This window comes from Gnatocerus cornutus, chromosome 7 (assembly GCF_029298725.1).
Source record: "Gnatocerus cornutus isolate USDA-ARS CGAHR chromosome 7, icGnaCorn1.1, whole genome shotgun sequence".
Taxonomy (NCBI): domain Eukaryota; kingdom Metazoa; phylum Arthropoda; class Insecta; order Coleoptera; family Tenebrionidae; genus Gnatocerus; species Gnatocerus cornutus.
In genome coordinates, this window is record NC_142239.1 from 17,998,399 (window position 1) to 18,019,950 (window position 21,552).

The 21,552-nt window shown below is 42.7% G+C and overlaps 3 protein-coding genes across 3 annotated transcripts; 2 read left to right on the forward strand and 1 right to left on the reverse strand.

The window, feature by feature from the left end:
* The first annotated feature begins 504 nt into the window (after positions 1 to 504).
* Positions 505 to 5,399, forward strand: Sans (SAM_USH1G_HARP domain-containing protein Sans). The gene is made up of 6 exons (XM_088041871.1): positions 505 to 676; positions 767 to 910; positions 3,903 to 4,179; positions 4,230 to 4,505; positions 4,554 to 4,971; positions 5,027 to 5,399. The coding sequence occupies exons 1-6, from the start codon at positions 654 to 656 to the stop codon at positions 5,275 to 5,277; spliced, it is 1,389 nt and encodes a 462-aa protein (XP_087897997.1). The 5' UTR covers positions 505 to 653; the 3' UTR covers positions 5,278 to 5,399.
* An 11,800-nt stretch (positions 5,400 to 17,199) lies between these two features.
* On the forward strand, positions 17,200 to 19,250 carry eIF3d1 (eukaryotic translation initiation factor 3 subunit d1). Its single transcript, XM_088042368.1, has 5 exons — positions 17,200 to 17,522; positions 17,573 to 17,835; positions 17,883 to 18,243; positions 18,291 to 18,583; positions 18,631 to 19,250. The coding sequence occupies exons 1-5, from the start codon at positions 17,288 to 17,290 to the stop codon at positions 19,198 to 19,200; spliced, it is 1,722 nt and encodes a 573-aa protein (XP_087898494.1). The 5' UTR covers positions 17,200 to 17,287; the 3' UTR covers positions 19,201 to 19,250.
* A 65-nt stretch (positions 19,251 to 19,315) lies between these two features.
* Positions 19,316 to 21,541, reverse strand: LOC148171980 (exosome complex component 10-like). The gene is made up of 2 exons (XM_088042366.1): positions 21,386 to 21,541; positions 19,316 to 21,338 (listed from the first exon to the last, which is right to left on the reverse strand). The coding sequence occupies exon 2, from the start codon at positions 21,322 to 21,324 to the stop codon at positions 19,465 to 19,467; it is 1,860 nt and encodes a 619-aa protein (XP_087898492.1). The 5' UTR covers positions 21,325 to 21,338; positions 21,386 to 21,541; the 3' UTR covers positions 19,316 to 19,464.
* Positions 21,542 to 21,552: the final 11 nt, after the last annotated feature.

A 21,552-nucleotide genomic window follows, 5' to 3' on the forward strand; every position in this document is an offset into this window, starting at 1 on the left:
GTACCTTATTATGCCGGTAATTAATTTCGTCGTCGTTCTTTTTCATCTCGACTTCAATAAATCGAAAAACTCGTCCGAAACGAATTAAACACACAATGATTTAGTAATAAAAATAATTATAATTTACGCTTACACCATCTGCGCTTCGATTTCACATCACGCCCCGAACATTTAATTCCATATAAGTCGTTGCTTAAGCACGAAAAAAAAGATAATAGGTAGTTTAAAAGAACACCGGAATCACTTTATTCTCTGAGCTAACGTGTTTCGCGGCATAATTGAACTTTGAAATATTGCTTTCCGCTCCGCCCAACCAGCTCTTTCAGTTTCCACCCACAATAATGAAGAACTGGAGATAAAATACTCATTACGCGCGCTTTTTTAAAATTCCGACACGTCGCGACATCTATGTGTCACTAGCCGCACTGTCACCTCAGTTACCAACCGAAACTACGTTGAGTCAAAGTTTCGGGTTTTTTCGCGACGGCGAGAATACCCGACACACTTAATTATGTTCTGCCAGGTGGCTGAACCACCTGGAACAATATCACAGTTCAGTTATCTCGTTTTCGATGTTTAGTTTGAATTTTTTGTGACAAACAAACGCGAAAAAATTGCAAAAAGGACCGCGTTTCGTGTGATTCCCATGTACAATGTCAACGGACAGATACCACAAGTAAGTTTTCGAATTCGCGAAAAGCGGAATTTGAATTTCCGTTCGAATTTCTCTTTGCTTTCTCGGAAAAGTAGTGAAACTCTTTTTCAGAGCCGCCAAAGATGGCATGATCGAAGTGCTAAAGGAAGCGACCAAAAGAGATTGCAATGGTCGTGACGAACAAGGGATGACCCCAACTCTTTATGCAGCTTTTTACGGAAATTTAGAGGCACTCAGACTGTTATGCGGAAGGGGGTGAGTGGTAATCGATTGGGGCGTTCTTGGGGGCTTACGTCACTGCTTATCGTCGAGCGATTTTATTGTCTTATCGGAATCTGATCGATTGGCGGATGGTGAAGGTAATGATTTTTCAATGGCATAATTAAAGAGCAATTCGGGTAATTGCTCTAACGGCGCCGATCATTAATTAAGGAAATTTTACGATGAATGGAGAAAACGAGACATGCGAATTCGATAGACACGAATAATTTTGGAAAGTCGCTCGAAATTTACAAAAAATTGCCTTTACTTTAAGTTTGAGGCTATCAATCAATCTGTAGAGATAAATCGAAGGTCTCCAAGTATCCCAGCTAATCTCTCGAGAGTATGTGGGCTTTTACGACTTTTTTTATGTTTTACCGCCAGATTTTGATAAAAACGAAGCAGAATGTGTAGAAAGAAGGCTTTGTTTTTGTTTTGGGTGTTGGTAGCTCTGTTGACATATCATCTGTACATACGTCACGTTGAATGGGGGTAAACAGTACTACCAATATCTAAAAAGTTCAAGGTCTTCTAACATACCAGCTAATATCTCTGGTTTTTACGATTTTTTTTATAGTTATGGTTGTTTGAATTTTTGGGTTGTGCCAGAGGGCCAAATTTTTGAAGGTTCAAAACAATTCGTGCTCGATATCTCGGAAACTGTTCGAGATATTAAGATGCGGTTTGCGCCATCGTTTTTCTCGCGATTTTTTACATAAGAAAAAGTTCTTTGATTTTTCTACAGTCGAAATTTGCAAATTTTCGCAAAAATTCACGACTAAAACTATACCAAATTTCTGATATCGATATCTCGCTTATTTTTTCAAGTAAACTTGAGTTATTATACATCAGTGTACGCAGAATTTTCCGTAGATTCCAAATCTGGGATTTAAATTCAGATGCGACAACAAATAACTGAGGTATGGCCGATCAAAGTTTCCGAAAGTTGATTTTCATTTTTCCTCATTTTTCGTAATTTTTAAAGTTAAATATCTCGGAAACTGTTTGAGATATTGAGATGCGGTTTGTGCCATTCGTTTTCTCGGCTCATTTTACGTTAGAAAATGTTCTCGAAAGCCCAAAATTGGATAGTCGATTTTTCGCGAAAAAAAAATCCGACTCAAACGATGAAAATTTTTCATTTTTTTTATTTTTGGCCATAGCTTGTAAATTATTTGTCCGATCGATCTCAAATTTGGCCAGTAGATAGATTTTGAGCTCCTTTTTCGACTGATGTATAATTCAAAGCTATTAAACGTCGTTTTCATTTTGAAAACATTGATTGAAAATCACCCGAAAATGACGTTTTCAAAACCGTTTTTGGCCAATACCTCGATTATTTATTAAGCAAACTCAACAAATTTGGGTCTCGTTTTACGCAGAATGTCACGCTGAATTCAAAAACATGAGAATTTTTAATTTTCGTCAACAAATAACTGAGTTATGGTTGTTTGAATTTTTGGGTTGTCGGCAGAAGGCCAAATTTTTGAAGGTTCAAAACAATTCGTGCTCGATATCTCGGAAACTATTTGAGATATTGAGATGCGGTTTGCGTCATCGTTTTTCTCGCGATTTTTTACATAAGAAAAAGTTCTTTGATTTTTCTACAGTCGAAATTTGCAAATTTTCGCAAAAATTCACGACTAAAACTATGCCAAATTTCTGATATCGATATCTCGCTTATTTTTTCAAGTAAACTTGAGTTATTATACATCAGTGTACGCAGAATTTTCCGCAGATTACAAATCTGGGATTTAAATTCAGATCCGACAACAAATAACTGAGGTATGGCCGATCAAAGTTTCCGAAAGTTGATTTTCATTTTTCCTCATTTTTCGTAATTTTTAAAGTTAAATATCTCGGAAACTGTTCGAGATATTGAGATGCGGTTTGTGCCATTCGTTTTCTCGGCTCATTTTACGTTAGAAAATGTTCTCGAAAGCCCAAAATTGGATAGTCGATTTTTCGCGAAAAAAAAATCCGACTCAAACGATGAAAATTTTTCATTTTTTTTATTTTTGGCCATAGCTTGTAAATTATTTGTCCGATCGATCTCAAATTTGGCCAGTAGATAGATTTCGAGCTCCTTTTTCGACTAATGTATAATTCAAAGCTATTAAACGTCGTTTTCAATTTGAAAACATTGATTGAAAATCACCCGAAAATGACGTCTTCAAAACCGTTTTTGGCCAATACCTCGTTTATTTATTGAGCAAACTTAACACATTTGGGTCTCATTTTACGCAGAATGTCACGCTGCATTCAAAAACATGAGAATTTTCAATTTTCGTCAACAAATAACTGAGTTATGATCGTTTAAATTTTTGGATTGTCGCCAGAGGGCCAAATTTTTGAAGGTTCAAAACAATTCGTGCTCGATATCTCGGAAACTATTTCAGATATTGAGATGCGGCTTGCGCCATCGTTTTTCTCGCGTTTTTTTACATAAGAAATAGTTCTTTGATTTTTCTACAGTTGAAATTTGCCAATTCATAAGTGAAATTGTAAATTTCCATATTTGCAATTCCGGTCGAGTAGAGAAAATTTCGGATTTAAATGTCAAACCCACTTTCCAACATAACTCAAAACTGACGCAAGTTTAAGTTTACTATTTTTACTCCAATTGTTCAGTTAATCCAAGATTTCCAATAATCTATAAATCGAGATAAAAACGAATTCCATCCTTTGTAACAAAAATTCGTGGATGTCGCTGCTTTTTTCACGCAGCGGAACGACAAAAGTGCTCCCCCAACCGTAAAAAAACAACAAATAATAGGTGCAAATCAACACAATTCGGTACGGTTCGTTATACTAATAAAAAAAGAAATTAAAAGCGTCGAATGACTAATTTAAACAATCCAAATCACTTCGTTTTTATCTCTGAGTAATAACAAAAAAGTTCGCTCGATCTTGCTACTCAGAGATAAATATGTGGTGATAACAATTCGCTGTCCTTGAAACCGGAAATGAGCCATTTTTCCCTCAGGGGCGACCCGGACAAAGCTGACCTCTTCGGCAACACGGCGCTGCACCTCGCTGCCGCCCAAGGCCACAAACATATCGTCACATTCCTAGTCAATTTCGGCGCCAATATCTACTCCACCGACATCGATGGGCGCACGGCTCAAGAACTCGCCGGGATGAACAACCGGGATGATATTCTCCGGTTCTTGGACAGTACTCACGCCAAAATCGAGGCCGACAAAAAGAAAGCCAAAGCCTTAAAGGATAAAGCGAAGAAGGACTCGGAGAAATGCATCAAAGTAAAACGGTGTCACTGTTGTTATATTAGCATAATATTGTCGTTTTTTAGGAGTTTAACAAGCGACAAGCGAAGACCGAACAATTTCAGGAAAAGTTGGAAAAGAAGAAGGTCAAAGGTCCGCGATCATCGGTCATCGAGACTTTGAAGACGAGGTTGAAGAGTCCGTCGTTGTCGAATTTGTCGAGTTTGCCGCAGCCACCGAGGAACTCCTTCAGTGCGATTGTGGGGAGTGGGACTCTCACCGGGGGGAGGAATATAGGGTCGGTGCAAAGAAAAATTCTAGCGGGGAGGACGAGTCGCGTGGCCTTAAACGACGACTTCAAAGTAACCACCGCCTCTTCTGTTAATTTTTACTAAAAAAGATAACTTTAGGTGAGCGAAATTGAGGATGGCCAACGCTCCGTGCGCTCCCTAAAAGGCTACCGAAGAGACTCCGAGGTTCTCTACACTGGAACCATCGAAAACAAAGCGAGTCGGCGCTTGGAATCAGTCTTCAACGAGGCGGAGTACATCGAGTCTTCGCCGCCTCCACCACCTAATGGTCTAACCCGCTCCATCTCCCAACCTGACTTTTTACACGAGTTGGAGAACTCCTCTGGAGAGAAGATCCATCAGGAACCAGCGAGTATTTTCGTCAGACCGGGAATTGGCAGTATAGCGTTCAGAAAAAGTATAACCAACACCTTCCAAGGCTTCCACGGAGAGTACACAAACGAAGAAAGTTCCATCGGATCGGGGGAAAGCTATGGGCCTAGAACCAACACGCTGTCCATCGAGGACGAGCTCTCTGGTGAGTACCGCTAGTACCGCAGGATAATAACAATAGCACTGATTTTTTTGTTTAGATCCGGAATCCAGCGACGAAGAGAATCCCAACGGTCCTCTTGAAAGGTTCCTAACAGCGTGGGGTTTGGGAGAGTACCTCTCCAAATTTGAAGAACAAAAGATTGATTTAGACACGTTGATGATGCTGACCGAGAACGATCTCAAGACTTTGGGGTTGCCACTAGGACCACACCGGAAGCTGGTCATTGCGGTCAACGAAAGAAAAGCCGCGTTGGAAAACCCGGGGGAAGTCACAGACAGCATGCTGTAAATAGTATTAAGGCCTAAACCGGCGGCACTTTGTATTATATTGTTTGTGCCAGTATTTAGGCGAACCAGAAAGAAAAGTACCTTGTATTTATGAATTTATATTTAAATATACTATAAAAAGTCTCTGCTACACTTCAAATTTCGAACTTCCCGCTGAAATTGAAATTTGACTAAGGTCACTAGATCAAAGTTTCTGTTTTATAAGGTACCGCTATTAGTAACAAAAAGAAAGACAACGATATCTTCTGTCTATCTCTACATGCGCACTAAATGACATGGAAATTTTGTGTTGTTTATGTGGACCAGAGAGTTGAAACTAATATTATTATTAATCTTGACATTTTTTTACGTTGGTAGTCTAAATAACCGAGATGGTTATGATGTTCCTGCTCACCAGCCATATTGGACATCGTGGATTCAATTCTCAAGTGTAATGTTTTACTCTAAGTTGAAATAAACCACTGAAAATAGTCGGAAAACTTGCCAGATAAGATTTTGGATAATTCACTGTACAGTATTGTATTACTGGCTGCATATGAAAAATTTGTCACGACAAAAAAAAACTTCTAAAATATTGAGTTTGCTAAATGATGTATAGTATAAATAGAATAAGATATTATGCAGAATAATAAAAATCTTTTAGTTTTAAAGTCGGCCAAATATTTATCTTCACAAAAATTGCACGTAAAGCAGGCAACCAACAATACAGTTGGCTATTATGCAAGTTACAGTCCAATTTCGAGTCGTCGTCTCACATTAGTCGAAATTTCTTCGAGAACTAGGATTTCGCACATTTATTTGAATTTTCGCGCAAAAATAATGACAACAATGGGGCGGTCTTAATTCACCGACGAATAAACGCGAAGGGCAGTTTTTTCCGAGGTTTCGTAATGACTTTATCGCTTTGTTTATTTAGTTGAGCGGTGCGACTTGGAGGAGTCGGATGTGTTTGTGCATGTGAAGTAAAATTGTGCCGTTTTAGGATTTGAATTGAAAGGTAGGTGCTAAATGAGTTTATTTGAGAACCACGCAGGGCAGAAATATTTCGCGAAACTTTTCATTCATAAGTTTTAAAATTCTACTTCTTGTTTAAAATAAGACGTGCTTAAGCGTAATTCGATGCGCAGCTTAGTTGATATAGCTTTAACTTAACTTCTCTAGTGGATAGATACAGTAATATACGGGAAATGTCGGGTTTATTTCTTTTTAATTTCGCGCTTTTGAAATTGAATAGTTGCAGGGTATTGCTAACAGATAGTTTACTTAGAACCGTTTCAATTTAGACATTTTCATTTCGTATTAGTTTCTCCGAACTTTTCGTTTAATAGTTTAAACAATATTGCTTTTGTTTAAAAGTGGATAGCTACAGTAATTTCTACAAAACATTCGGTTTATTCCCTTTTAAATTTCATGATTTTGGGAGTGCAGTCGGGCCTTTGTTAGCGAACAATTTTTTGCACAATAAGAAAAACGGTTAGGTAATCATGTAATCCCATTTAATTACTTGATCAAGTGTCCAGGCCTTTGTCTGCATCAATTAATTTTTTGGTAATGACGTAAAAGAGTTTTTGTTAATCACGTAATCGCACCTATTTAATTAGTTGGAAGGGCAGTTGTGCAGTGGTTCTTGTCGAAGACAGACGTGTTTGTGAGGAATAAAGCGACTTTGGAATTGAATTGTTGCAGGGTGAGTATTAGTAATGGTTTATTTAGGGACGTTGCGGTTTAGACACATTTCGCGTTAGTTTATTAGTTGTAACAATTTCGCTTTTGTTTAAAGTTAACTGTGTTTAAATATTATTCAGTGCGCGGCTTATTTGAGAAGTTTGATTTCAATTTGTTTATTTCAGATTACTTTCGGGAACTGGATGGATGGAGCGAAAATGCAACAATGGATGGATGATGGAACAGGCCTGGATTTCTTTAGTGGTGCTAGCACTCAACGTCGCAACGCTCTAATTCATTTCTCTTTCTTTCAGGAATTGTTAGGAAGTTTTTAATGTTTTTTATGTTTTAGATTGTAGCAGACTTCAAAGTGGAGGACTTCAAGGAACATCTTCGTGGGTGCTAGCACTCAACTCCATCGTCCTCAACAAACTTCTTGTTTATTTTAACTAATTTCTTTTTGTTTCAGGGACTTGCAAAGAGGTTTTTAATGTTTTGAATGTTTTAGATTGTAGCAGAGTTCGATGAGGATGACAGGATTTCAAGGAACGACGTGGGTGCTAGCGTTCAACTTCATTTAGAACTGGATGAACTCACTTTTTGACTCATTTGATTAATTTCTGTTTGTTTTAGATGTGTTCTGGTGAGGATGACAACAACTTCAAGGAAATTTCAGTTCCCCTTTCATCCGTGTTTTTTCCTAGTTTTCATTAATTTCTTGATTTCAGAGCTCGCCTGTACCTAGTATAGTTAGTTAAGTTAGCAAGTAGTTTAGCACGTAAGTTTAGCAAGTAAGTTATAAAATAAGATTTAGAATAAGTTATAAAATAAGTTTAGACAATCAAAATGTAATAGGTGCGCAAATAATGTTTTGTAATTGGAATCTTTTAACCAGATCTAACTGTTGGGAACTAACATTCTGGACAATTGTTAACGACTAACACGAATATGTATAACGTAATATGTTTCAGATTTTAGAATTCAACAGGATGTCGACTTTCAGGACATCTTTAAGAGTGCGAGAATTCAACGCCCCGGCCAGCAAGCAAGTGTCATTTTATTTACACTAGATTCCATTTCAGGGCTCGTCTAGGAGTTTTTAATGTTCGGAATGTTACAGAGAGCAGCCGTCATCGAGGTGGAGGACACGACGTCGACTTCCAGGACCGTCTTCAAGAGTGCGAGGATTCAACGCCCCGGCCAGCAAGCAAGTGTCATTTTATTTATACTAGATTCCTTTTCAGGGCTCGTCTAGGAGTTTTTAATGTTCTGAATGTTACAGAGAGCAGCCGTCATCGAGGTGGAGGACACGACTTTGAGTTCCAGGACCGTCTTCAAGAGTGCGAGGATTCAACGCCCCGGCCAGCAAGCAAGTGTCATTTTATTTATACTAGATTCCTTTTCAGGGCTCGTCTAGGAGTTTTTAATGTTCTGAATGTTACAGAGAGCAGCCGTCATCGAGGTGGAGGACACGACGTCGACTTCCAGGACCGTCTTCAAGAGTGAGAGGATTCAACGCCCCGGCCAGCAAGCAAGTGTCATTTTATTTATACTAGATTCCTTTTCAGGGCTCGTCTAGGAGTTTTTAATGTTCTGAATGTTACAGAGAGCAGCCGTCATCGAGGTGGAGGACACGACTTTGAGTTCCAGGACCGTCTTCAAGAGTGCGAGGATTCAACGCCCCGGCCAGCAAGCAAGTGTCATTTTATTTATACTAGATTCCTTTTCAGGGCTCGTCTAGGAGTTTTTAATGTTCTGAATGTTACAGAGAGCAGCCGTCATCAAGGTGGAGGACACGACGTCGACTTCCAGGACCGTCTTCAAGAGTGAGAGGATTCAACGCCCCGGCCAGCAAGCAAGTGTCATTTTATTTATACTAGATTCCTTTTCAGGGCTCGTCTAGGAGTTTTTAATGTTCTGAATGTTACAGAGAGCAGCCGTCATCAAGGTGGAGGACACGACGTCGACTTCCAGGACCGTCTTCAAGAGTGCGAGGATTCAACGCCCCGGCCAGCAAGCAAGTGTCATTTTATTTATACTAGATTCCTTTTCAGGGCTCGTCTAGGAGTTTTTAATGTTCTGAATGTTACAGAGAGCAGCCGTCATCGAGGTGGAGGACACGACGTCGACTTCCAGGACCGTCTTCAAGAGTGCGAGGATTCAACGCCCCGGCCAGCAAGCAAGTGTCATTTTATTTATACTAGATTCCTTTTCAGGGCTCGTCTAGGAGTTTTTAATGTTCTGAATGTTACAGAGAGCAGCCGTCATCGAGGTGGAGGACACGACGTCGACTTCCAGGACCGTCTTCAAGAGTGCGAGGATTCAACGCCCCGGCCAGCAAGCAAGTGTCATTTTATTTATACTAGATTCCTTTTCAGGGCTCGTCTAGGAGTTTTTAATGTTCTGAATGTTACAGAGAGCAGCCGTCATCAAGGTGGAGGACACGACGTCGACTTCCAGGACCGTCTTCAAGAGTGAGAGGATTCAACGCCCCGGCCAGCAAGCAAGTGTCATTTTATTTATACTAGATTCCTTTTCAGGGCTCGTCTAGGAGTTTTTAATGTTCTGAATGTTACAGAGAGCAGCCGTCATCAAGGTGGAGGACACGACGTCGACTTCCAGGACCGTCTTCAAGAGTGCGAGGATTCAACGCCCCGGCCAGCAAGCAAGTGTCATTTTATTTATACTAGATTCCTTTTCAGGGCTCGTCTAGGAGTTTTTAATGTTCTGAATGTTACAGAGAGCAGCCGTCATCGAGGTGGAGGACACGACGTCGACTTCCAAGACCGTCTTCAAGAGTGAGAGGATTCAACGCCCCGGCCAGCAAGCAAGTGTCATTTTATTTATACTAGATTCCTTTTCAGGGCTCGTCTAGGAGTTTTTAATGTTCTGAATGTTACAGAGAGCAGCCGTCATCGAGGTGGAGGACACGACTTTGAGTTCCAGGACCGTCTTCAAGAGTGCGAGGATTCAACGCCCCGGCCAGCAAGCAAGTGTCATTTTATTTATACTAGATTCCTTTTCAGGGCTCGTCTAGGAGTTTTTAATGTTCTGAATGTTACAGAGAGCAGCCGTCATCGAGGTGGAGGACACGACGTCGACTTCCAGGACCGTCTTCAAGAGTGCGAGGATTCAACGCCCCGGCCAGCAAGCAAGTGTCATTTTATTTATACTAGATTCCTTTTCAGGGCTCGTCTAGGAGTTTTTAATGTTCTGAATGTTACAGAGAGCAGCCGTCATCGAGGTGGAGGACACGACGTCGACTTCCAGGACCGTCTTCAAGAGTGCGAGGATTCAACGCCCCGGCCAGCAAGCAAGTGTCATTTTATTTATACTAGATTCCTTTTCAGGGCTCGTCTAGGAGTTTTTAATGTTCTGAATGTTACAGAGAGCAGCCGTCATCGAGGTGGAGGACACGACGTCGACTTCCAGGACCGTCTTCAAGAGTGCGAGGATTCAACGCCCCGGCCAGCAAGCAAGTGTCATTTTATTTATACTAGATTCCTTTTCAGGGCTCGTCTAGGAGTTTTTAATGTTCTGAATGTTACAGAGAGCAGCCGTCATCAAGGTGGAGGACACGACGTCGACTTCCAGGACCGTCTTCAAGAGTGAGAGGATTCAACGCCCCGGCCAGCAAGCAAGTGTCATTTTATTTATACTAGATTCCTTTTCAGGGCTCGTCTAGGAGTTTTTAATGTTCTGAATGTTACAGAGAGCAGCCGTCATCAAGGTGGAGGACACGACGTCGACTTCCAGGACCGTCTTCAAGAGTGCGAGGATTCAACGCCCCGGCCAGCAAGCAAGTGTCATTTTATTTATACTAGATTCCTTTTCAGGGCTCGTCTAGGAGTTTTTAATGTTCTGAATGTTACAGAGAGCAGCCGTCATCGAGGTGGAGGACACGACTTTGAGTTCCAGGACCGTCTTCAAGAGTGCGAGGATTCAACGCCCCGGCCAGCAAGCAAGTGTCATTTTATTTATACTAGATTCCTTTTCAGGGCTCGTCTAGGAGTTTTTAATGTTCTGAATGTTACAGAGAGCAGCCGTCATCGAGGTGGAGGACACGACGTCGACTTCCAAGACCGTCTTCAAGAGTGAGAGGATTCAACGCCCCGGCCAGCAAGCAAGTGTCATTTTATTTATACTAGATTCCTTTTCAGGGCTCGTCTAGGAGTTTTTAATGTTCTGAATGTTACAGAGAGCAGCCGTCATCGAGGTGGAGGACACGACTTTGAGTTCCAGGACCGTCTTCAAGAGTGCGAGGATTCAACGCCCCGGCCAGCAAGCAAGTGTCATTTTATTTATACTAGATTCCTTTTCAGGGCTCGTCTAGGAGTTTTTAATGTTCTGAATGTTACAGAGAGCAGCCGTCATCGAGGTGGAGGACACGACGTCGACTTCCAGGACCGTCTTCAAGAGTGCGAGGATTCAACGCCCCGGCCAGCAAGCAAGTGTCATTTTATTTATACTAGATTCCTTTTCAGGGCTCGTCTAGGAGTTTTTAATGTTCTGAATGTTACAGAGAGCAGCCGTCATCGAGGTGGAGGACACGACGTCGACTTCCAAGACCGTCTTCAAGAGTGAGAGGATTCAACGCCCCGGCCAGCAAGCAAGTGTCATTTTATTTATACTAGATTCCTTTTCAGGGCTCGTCTAGGAGTTTTTAATGTTCTGAATGTTACAGAGAGCAGCCGTCATCGAGGTGGAGGACACGACTTTGAGTTCCAGGACCGTCTTCAAGAGTGCGAGGATTCAACGCCCCGGCCAGCAAGCAAGTGTCATTTTATTTATACTAGATTCCTTTTCAGGGCTCGTCTAGGAGTTTTTAATGTTCTGAATGTTACAGAGAGCAGCCGTCATCGAGGTGGAGGACACGACGTCGACTTCCAGGACCGTCTTCAAGAGTGCGAGGATTCAACGCCCCGGCCAGCAAGCAAGTGTCATTTTATTTATACTAGATTCCTTTTCAGGGCTCGTCTAGGAGTTTTTAATGTTCTGAATGTTACAGAGAGCAGCCGTCATCGAGGTGGAGGACACGACGTCGACTTCCAGGACCGTCTTCAAGAGTGCGAGGATTCAACGCCCCGGCCAGCAAGCAAGTGTCATTTTATTTATACTAGATTCCTTTTCAGGGCTCGTCTAGGAGTTTTTAATGTTCTGAATGTTACAGAGAGCAGCCGTCATCGAGGTGGAGGACACGACGTCGACTTCCAGGACCGTCTTCAAGAGTGCGAGGATTCAACGCCCCGGCCAGCAAGCAAGTGTCATTTTATTTATACTAGATTCCTTTTCAGGGCTCGTCTAGGAGTTTTTAATGTTCTGAATGTTACAGAGAGCAGCCGTCATCAAGGTGGAGGACACGACGTCGACTTCCAGGACCGTCTTCAAGAGTGAGAGGATTCAACGCCCCGGCCAGCAAGCAAGTGTCATTTTATTTATACTAGATTCCTTTTCAGGGCTCGTCTAGGAGTTTTTAATGTTCTGAATGTTACAGAGAGCAGCCGTCATCAAGGTGGAGGACACGACGTCGACTTCCAGGACCGTCTTCAAGAGTGCGAGGATTCAACGCCCCGGCCAGCAAGCAAGTGTCATTTTATTTATACTAGATTCCTTTTCAGGGCTCGTCTAGGAGTTTTTAATGTTCTGAATGTTACAGAGAGCAGCCGTCATCGAGGTGGAGGACACGACTTTGAGTTCCAGGACCGTCTTCAAGAGTGCGAGGATTCAACGCCCCGGCCAGCAAGCAAGTGTCATTTTATTTATACTAGATTCCTTTTCAGGGCTCGTCTAGGAGTTTTTAATGTTCTGAATGTTACAGAGAGCAGCCGTCATCGAGGTGGAGGACACGACGTCGACTTCCAGGACCGTCTTCAAGAGTGCGAGGATTCAACGCCCCGGCCAGCAAGCAAGTGTCATTTTATTTATACTAGATTCCTTTTCAGGGCTCGTCTAGGAGTTTTTAATGTTCTGAATGTTACAGAGAGCAGCCGTCATCGAGGTGGAGGACACGACGTCGACTTCCAGGACCGTCTTCAAGAGTGCGAGGATTCAACGCCCCGGCCAGCAAGCAAGTGTCATTTTATTTATACTAGATTCCTTTTCAGGGCTCGTCTAGGAGTTTTTAATGTTCTGAATGTTACAGAGAGCAGCCGTCATCGAGGTGGAGGACACGACGTCGACTTCCAGGACCGTCTTCAAGAGTGCGAGGATTCAACGCCCCGGCCAGCAAGCAAGTGTCATTTTATTTATACTAGATTCCTTTTCAGGGCTCGTCTAGGAGTTTTTAATGTTCTGAATGTTACAGAGAGCAGCCGTCATCAAGGTGGAGGACACGACGTCGACTTCCAGGACCGTCTTCAAGAGTGAGAGGATTCAACGCCCCGGCCAGCAAGCAAGTGTCATTTTATTTATACTAGATTCCTTTTCAGGGCTCGTCTAGGAGTTTTTAATGTTCTGAATGTTACAGAGAGCAGCCGTCATCGAGGTGGAGGACACGACGTCGACTTCCAAGACCGTCTTCAAGAGTGAGAGGATTCAACGCCCCGGCCAGCAAGCAAGTGTCATTTTATTTATACTAGATTCCTTTTCAGGGCTCGTCTAGGAGTTTTTAATGTTCTGAATGTTACAGAGAGCAGCCGTCATCGAGGTGGAGGACACGACTTTGAGTTCCAGGACCGTCTTCAAGAGTGCGAGGATTCAACGCCCCGGCCAGCAAGCAAGTGTCATTTTATTTATACTAGATTCCTTTTCAGGGCTCGTCTAGGAGTTTTTAATGTTCTGAATGTTACAGAGAGCAGCCGTCATCGAGGTGGAGGACACGACGTCGACTTCCAGGACCGTCTTCAAGAGTGCGAGGATTCAACGCCCCGGCCAGCAAGCAAGTGTCATTTTATTTATACTAGATTCCTTTTCAGGGCTCGTCTAGGAGTTTTTAATGTTCTGAATGTTACAGAGAGCAGCCGTCATCGAGGTGGAGGACACGACGTCGACTTCCAGGACCGTCTTCAAGAGTGCGAGGATTCAACGCCCCGGCCAGCAAGCAAGTGTCATTTTATTTATACTAGATTCCTTTTCAGGGCTCGTCTAGGAGTTTTTAATGTTCTGAATGTTACAGAGAGCAGCCGTCATCGAGGTGGAGGACACGACGTCGACTTCCAGGACCGTCTTCAAGAGTGAGAGGATTCAACGCCCCGGCCAGCAAGCAAGTGTCATTTTATTTATACTAGATTCCTTTTCAGGGCTCGTCTAGGAGTTTTTAATGTTCTGAATGTTACAGAGAGCAGCCGTCATCGAGGTGGAGGACACGACGTCGACTTCCAGGACCGTCTTCAAGAGTGAGAGGATTCAACGCCCCGGCCAGCAAGCAAGTGTCATTTTATTTATACTAGATTCCTTTTCAGGGCTCGTCTAGGAGTTTTTAATGTTCGGAATGTTACAGAGAGCAGCCGTCATCGAGGTGGAGGACACGACTTTGAGTTCCAGGACCGTCTTCAAGAGTGCGAGGATTCAACGCCCCGGCCAGCAAGCAAGTGTCATTTTATTTATACTATATTCTTTTTCAAGGCTAGAAGTTTTTAATGTATTGAATATTACAGAAAGTAGCCGACATCGAGGTGGACTTTCAGGACCGTCTTCATGAGATTTCTTGTCATTAATGTATTTTGTTCTTCATTTCAGAGCTCACCTGTACCTAGTATAGTTAGTTAAGTTAGCAATTAAGTTAGCAAATAAGTTTAGAATGTAAATTATGCAAAAAAGTTTTAGAATAAGTTATAATATAAGTGCATGCATGTCACAAAAGGGGATAATAAGTAAATATAAATAACATTAAGTTTTTAACAAGATCTAACTGGGAAACTAATGGTACTAACGCCATTATGTGATGTAATATGTTTCAGATTTAACAATCCACCAGGTCGGGCTGTCAGCGTAGAAGATGTCGACGACAGGTTTGAGTTTCTAATCCTTTTCTCTTTCAGGTTTGAAAATGTTGAGTGCTAGCACCGGTTTGTATCTTTTTTAATTTTTGTTGTTTTGTTTTGTGTTGTGTTCTTTGTTTCAGATAGCAGAGTTCTGCAGAGTTCCCTTGGTCACTTGTGGAGCGCTTGCGCCCACTACACCAGGGTCGGCCGGCCTTCGGGCCGGCCGGTCTCACCAAAAAAAATTGTTTCCAGAGCAGAAACTGCAAGAGTTCGAGGATCTCTCAAGCGGTTCGTGGATTCCGAAGTTTCCGGAGATGTGCCTACAAATAAAGCGATAAGTTTCTAACCGTTTCTCTTTTAGGTTTGAAAATGTTAAGTGCTAGCACCCACTTGTATCCTTTTTTAATTTTTGTTGATTTGTTTTATGTTGTGTTCTTTGTTTCAGATAGCAGAGTTCTGCAGGGTTCCCTTGGTCACTTGTGGAGCGCTTGCGCCCACTACACCAGGGTCGGCCGGCCTTCGGGCCGGCCGGTCTCACCAAAAGAAATTGTTTCCAGAGCAAAAACTGCAGGAGTCCGAGGATCTCTCAGGCGGTTCCTGGATTCCAAAATTCCCGGAGATGTTCCACAAAAGCGATAAGTTTCTAATCCTTTTCTCTTTCAGGTTTGAAAATGTTGAGTGCTAGCATCCACTGGGTAACTTTTGTTTATTTTGTTCTTTCGCATTTGCTTTTGTTCGTGTTTGTGTCTCATTTTCCAGATATCTAGGGTTCCCGTGGCTACTAGGCCAGGAGATGTAAATTGAAAGACATCTCCAAAAGGTTAACAGATGACAACAGTTCGAGCCCCTCATCGTCTACAGCTAGGGGGTGGAGACCCCTGGTGAGTGTACATTTGTTTCCATCACTATCAGATAAAACACGTGTTGCTCTCTTTTGTTTCGAGTCAATCATTGTGGATCCAATTCTGGAAGGCCCAGTCAGGAGCATTAGACTCTTGGATTCGAAATTTCGTTCAAGGGCGACAGTGTTTAACATTTAAACTAAAGATTGTAAAATGTATTAGGAGTATCTTAATTAAGTAATTTTTGAATTATACTATGAATGTATTCTGTTCGAGCTAATAAAATGTGAACACAAATTTACATATTTTGATTTATTTCCCTTACGGTTTGGTACAGAACGATCATTTTAAAATCACGTAGAGCAGCAGGCCATGGGAGTATTTTGACAGTAAAACGTATGTTGTTTCTTGATTGCCATAGATTTGCTCTAAATTGAGTATTTTAATTAAAATCTCGTTGAAACAAAAAAAAGCGAAGTGTGTCATTGTGTAAAAACGTTAGAATTTGGTAAACACACAAATTTTGCTCTTTTATTGACAGAACTGACAGCTATTGATGTTTGACACTTTTATCCCAGCGCATCCACCATTTTTAACTCGTCAACTTCACTTATTATTTATCTAGTCGCCTTGCAAACGTGTGTCTGAACTTGACTTTAAAACGTCAACAATTTTGTGTCAAAATGAATACATTCTAAATTCCCTAAATACAGCAAAAAATGCGAGAATTCAAACGATAATCAGTGTAATAATTTAATATTCTACGTGCAAATTTTTACAACAAATCATTTTACTCCAACCACGCCAACTTGGGCGTACTCGCGCGTTCTTCCTTTGTTTTTGGCGCCTCCCCCGACTTCTTCCTCACTTTCCTCGGAAACAGATTCCGCGCCACGTTGATCCCCAAGTTCCGATTCTTAGTAATATCCCTCAGGATCTTGGAGAACTTGTACCTCTTGCGTCTCGACAAGTTCTTCACCACGTTCAAGTTCTTCTCGTGCATGGGATTCATCCCCACGTTATCCAAATTCAGGACGTTATTAGAATCCAGGACCGGGCCCAGCGTGGACATGGCCCGGGACACACCGACCTGGAACGATCAAAATAAGGTCACTAGATCAAAGTTTCTGTTTTATAAGGTCCCGCTATTAGTAACAAAAAGAAAGACAACGATATCTTCTGTCTATCTCTACATGCGCACTAAATGACATGGAAATTTTGTGTTGTCTGTTATAATGTTGGAACCAATTTTCTTTTTGTACCCACGGTTTATTTAAGTGTATTTTAAACAAATAAATTTAAGATAACGTTAAATTTTGTCAATGACAAATTTTACGTCAACAATTTTATGACAATTCCCTAGAATCTTGCGTCTCGTTCTAACCCATTGCTTTATGGACTATGTCTGTCTCTCTTGAATTGCGCACTGAAAACTAAAAGCGGTACCTTATAAAACAGAAACTTTGATCTAGTGACCTTAAATTTGACAGCGCTGCAGCGCCCTCTGCACGCTAACCCTTCTTGTTGCCGTGTCGTGTGAGAATTTTCTCCATCTGTTTGCACCGTTTTTAGCCGTAGTGTTATGAACATGTCTGACGGTCAGGCAATCCAAACGACCCAGTCACCCCCGGTGGCCACCGACTCCCCGAAACCGAAGTTCGTGCCCCCAATCATCCAACATAACCCCACAAGTTGGGGCCCGTGCGATCTCCCAGATCAGTTCCGGGATATGCCCTACCAGCCCTTTAGTAAAGGCGATCGTCTTGGTAAAATCAGCGACTGGACGGGGGCTGCCTTCCAGGATAAGAAATACGCAAGTGAGTACCGCAGCGTGACACCTGTCAAACGTTAAGGTTATGTTTTCTAGACAAGTATGCGTCCCAGTTCGGTTCCGGGAGCCAGTACGCGTATTATCACGATGAGGATGAGAGTACTTTCCATTTGGTGGATACGACGAGGGTGCAGAAGCCGCCGTACCAACGAGGGCGGTTTCGTGCGAACCAGAGGAATATGCGGGGACGCGGTGGACGCTCTGGAGGGCAAGGGGGTGGTATGCAGTCGCTTGGGAAAGGTGTTAAAGCGCGGGATACGTACAAGAGGAGCCAAGTTAAAAAGTGGGGACAAGGAAGGGTAAGGACCAACCCCCATGTAGACAATTTCTTCAATTTTAGTTGTAGCCTCAAATCAAGATAAGAGATGCCTCCGTCACTGTGCGCCCCGATTGGGTCACCATCGAAGAGATGGATTTCCCACGTCTAGGGAAACTTTCACTGCCCAACGTGAAAGACGGCGACGACATAATGTGCTGTGGTGAACTAGAGTATTACGACAAGTCGTACGACAGAGTCAACGTGAAGAACGAGAAACCGCTCCAAAGCGTGAATCGCATTTTCCATACGGTGACCACTACTGATGACCCCATCATCCGAAAACTGACGAAAACTGAAGGAAATGTTTACACCACTGACGCTATTTTGGCTACCATCATGTGTTGTACTCGCTCGAACTACTCCTGGGACATCGTCATCGAGAAGATCGGTATAATTACCACCAGATAATAGGAACGTTGCTAATTTTGGTTTCAGGGGACAAGTTGTTCTTTGACAAGCGCGACAATACGGAATTCGACCTCCTGACTGTGAACGAGACTTCAGTGGAGCCCCCGCAGGACGACGGAAACTCCCTGAACTCCCCCAGGAACCTCGCTCTAGAAGCGACATTCATCAATCACAATTTCAGCCAACAAGTGTTGAGAACTGGGACTGGAGAGCCGCGTTACAAGTTCGACAATCCGAATCCGTTCATTTCCGAGGAGGAAGAGGGCGAGGTCGCCAGCGTGGCGTATCGATACCGGAAGTGGGACCTCGGAGGCGGCATTGTTAGTATTCCCCTCTACATAACTTTGTATCGACACTTTGAATTCAGGTTCTGGTGGTGCGCTGCGAGCACGACGCAGTGGTCCAATCCCCCAGCGGTGAGCTGCAATTCCTCACCATCAAAGCGCTCAACGAGTGGGACTCCAAGTTAGCCAACGGCGTGGAATGGCGCCAGAAGCTCGACACCCAACGTGGAGCTGTCTTGGCCAACGAACTTCGCAACAACGCCTGCAAATTAGCCAAGTGGACCGTGCAAGCTCTTTTAGCCGGCAGCGACCACATTAAATTTGGCTACGTCTCACGAGCTCACGTCAGAGACAACAGCAAGCACGTGATTTTGGGGACTCAACAGTACAAGCCTCATGAGTTTGCCACTCAGATTAATCTCAACATGGACAACGCTTGGGGAATTCTTCGGTGTATTGTAGACATCGTGATGAAGCAAAAGGACGGAAAATATTTGATTATGAAGGATCCGAACAAGCCGATGATTCGGTTGTACGATATTCCGGATAACACGTTCGAATCGGATGGAGAGTCGGAATCTGAAGATGACGTGCCCCCAGATGCGGTCACGTTCCAGACTCTGTATCCGTACTCTAGTAGTTCGAAGCGTTAGGTTTTGTAATTTTCTATGTACCGAGAGGAAATAAACTGTATTGTTTAAGATTTGCCGCTTTTTTGTCCTTTTATGGGGGCCACGATGAACATATTCTACTCTTAATTGAGACAGGTTTAGAATCTGAGATGCGTGCTACCAACATGTGAAAAAATGCAAGGCCTACCAAGCCCCACTTTTTCTCAATCCTGATAACTCACGTCTTTAATTTTACAGTTTTTTAATTCACAAAACAACGATCTTAAGAATTACGAGCTGTATGTTTTAGTTAAACCTTCGTCTATATGACGAATCATCGTAATTGCGATTTTGGTACTGATGTTGCTGAAAGTTGTCCGAATTGTCTTGATTGAACCTATGTCTCTTAGTGTCATAATCAGGGGCATTGGGTCTTCTAAACCCATCACTTTGCCTACTATTCAAGTCTTCGTCCCAAGAACTATTCCTACCATCGTTCCAATCATCCCTTGAACTATGCCCTTCAAAATTCTCCGGAAAGTAAGTCTTTTTCGCCCACGGGGAAACATTCTGTTTCTTCGGACTACTCTGACGCTCGTCGATATCAATGTGTGAATCCCGGAATCGTTTCCTTTTTTGAGCTCCACTCTCGCGGGGTCTCTTCTCCGGGGGCCCATTACTCTTAACCAGTTTGTTCACGAATTGATAGTAAGCTTTGGGATCTTTGGACTGTTGAGACGCAGGGCGCTTAGCCTTTTGTTGGGGCGTAGGGCGTTTAGCCTTTTGCTGCGGCGGGGGGCGTTTAGCCTTTTGCTGCGGCGCGGGGCGTTTCACCCTTTGCACCGGTATCTGCACGGGTTGTATCCGTTTGGAAATGAGAAACAACCCGGTTGACACCTCCATGATGATTTTTTTTATTGTCGCCACATCTCTCTTAACACAAGAAGACTTGGCTCGACTCAGAATATCTTTGTCTGAAATTGGTAGATCGTGGACCAACCTCATGAGAGCTGGTTTGGGCAAAACGGTATTTGCGGATAAATTTACCCTGGCACTCGTTTCTTGGCGCCAAAGATAGAGTTTCTTGAGCACCTCCAGTTCGGCTTTTTGTCTCTTTTGGACCTCTTGTTCAAGTGTCTGGAGAGTGTCGGAAGCTTGAAACGTTTGTTTAGACAAGTCTCTGCATTTCTCAAGAAACTGTTTGTATTGATTGAAATTTTGGTTTATAAGCTTGTTTTTATACATGTGGTAGAGATGGTGGAGGTAATGAACACCTGTTTTAAGAAAGTCTTTAAGGTTTTCCGGGATCGGACGTTCTCGGTAATCAACGTCGGGATTTCCATTGACTCTCACGTTAAAATCTTCTCTGAGTATCGCAAACCATGAGCGGGTAGTTTCATTTGCTAGTATCTTGGCTTCTTGGATATCAAAAATGTTCACCATGTACAAGTGTAACTTATTCTGGAGAGGCGCAAGTACAGCTGCGGGGCGCCACAGGATTTTCACTATTTTTGGATTTATAAAAATTTCAGTGAGCATCAACAGCTCGTTTTTAAATTTTTCAGCGTCCAAAATGAAATTCACGTCAACAGTGGAAATCTGCATGGTAGAGATAATCTCGGTGTAGTTATCCAACTGACATAATTTGACATCCACACCAATTGCCTTGACTTTTCTTAACAAGTTCAACATCTTCACTATTCCACCCACATTTTTTATTACTTGACAAATTACCTCCTCGTGACTTTTCAAGTGCTCAGTACTGGTCACACTGAGTTGGTCCTTTTGGAATTCAAAAGTGTCGATTATGTATTGATATGGGTGTGAATTAGCCGTGACATTTTCACTCTCATCTTTTGATTCCTTAAAATCATCTGAAGTATCATACACAACATCTTCACCTTCCACTCTTTCCTGAGATTCTTGGGGCGCTCCAGTGGTGGAGACTTCAGTCCCATCTTCACTAGGGGGCTGTCTTAAGCTGTCTCTGTTGCATTCTTCCTCTTGTTCACCTTTAGCACTTCCAGCTTCGCCTGCTTCAGAGTTCTGATTGTCTTTTTCTTGTTTCAAGTAAATCGCGTCATGTGGGTAATCCTCATCAAGAGTTAAGTCAATCTCGTGGAACACCTCGTCTATAATTTTATAATCAAAGTCCTTGCAATCCATGCTTGGTTCGTATCCTGGAAGAGTTAGGTTATATACTTATTTTCACAATCTAACAACGTACCAGAAAATCTACGAATCTTTCGTTGTATTTTCACGCATTTCCTAACAAAACACACAAAGAAAGAACTCGAAATAACAGATTTAAAGAGTTTACAAACTTCAACACCGCAAACTTGACACAATGTTTTTATAAAAGTGACAGATAAAATCCCTAGGGTGTGCGCGCAG

Bases quoted from the DNA above. Each gene is read 5' to 3' on its own strand.
- Sans (XM_088041871.1), top strand. From the start codon at position 654: ATGTCAACGGACAGATACCACAA. The intron at 4,506-4,553 runs GTAACCACCGCC...AGATAACTTTAG, and splicing joins CCTTAAACGACGACTTCAAA to GTGAGCGAAATTGAGGATGG. The intron at 4,972-5,026 runs GTGAGTACCGCT...TTTTTTGTTTAG, and splicing joins CATCGAGGACGAGCTCTCTG to ATCCGGAATCCAGCGACGAA.
- eIF3d1 (XM_088042368.1), top strand. From the start codon at position 17,288: ATGAACATGTCTGACGGTCAGGCAATCCAAACGACCCAGTCACCCCCG. The intron at 17,523-17,572 runs GTGAGTACCGCA...TATGTTTTCTAG, and splicing joins CCAGGATAAGAAATACGCAA to ACAAGTATGCGTCCCAGTTC. The intron at 18,584-18,630 runs GTTAGTATTCCC...CTTTGAATTCAG, and splicing joins GGGACCTCGGAGGCGGCATT to GTTCTGGTGGTGCGCTGCGA.
- LOC148171980 (XM_088042366.1), bottom strand. From the start codon at position 21,324: ATGGATTGCAAGGACTTTGATTATAAAATTATAGACGAGGTGTTCCAC.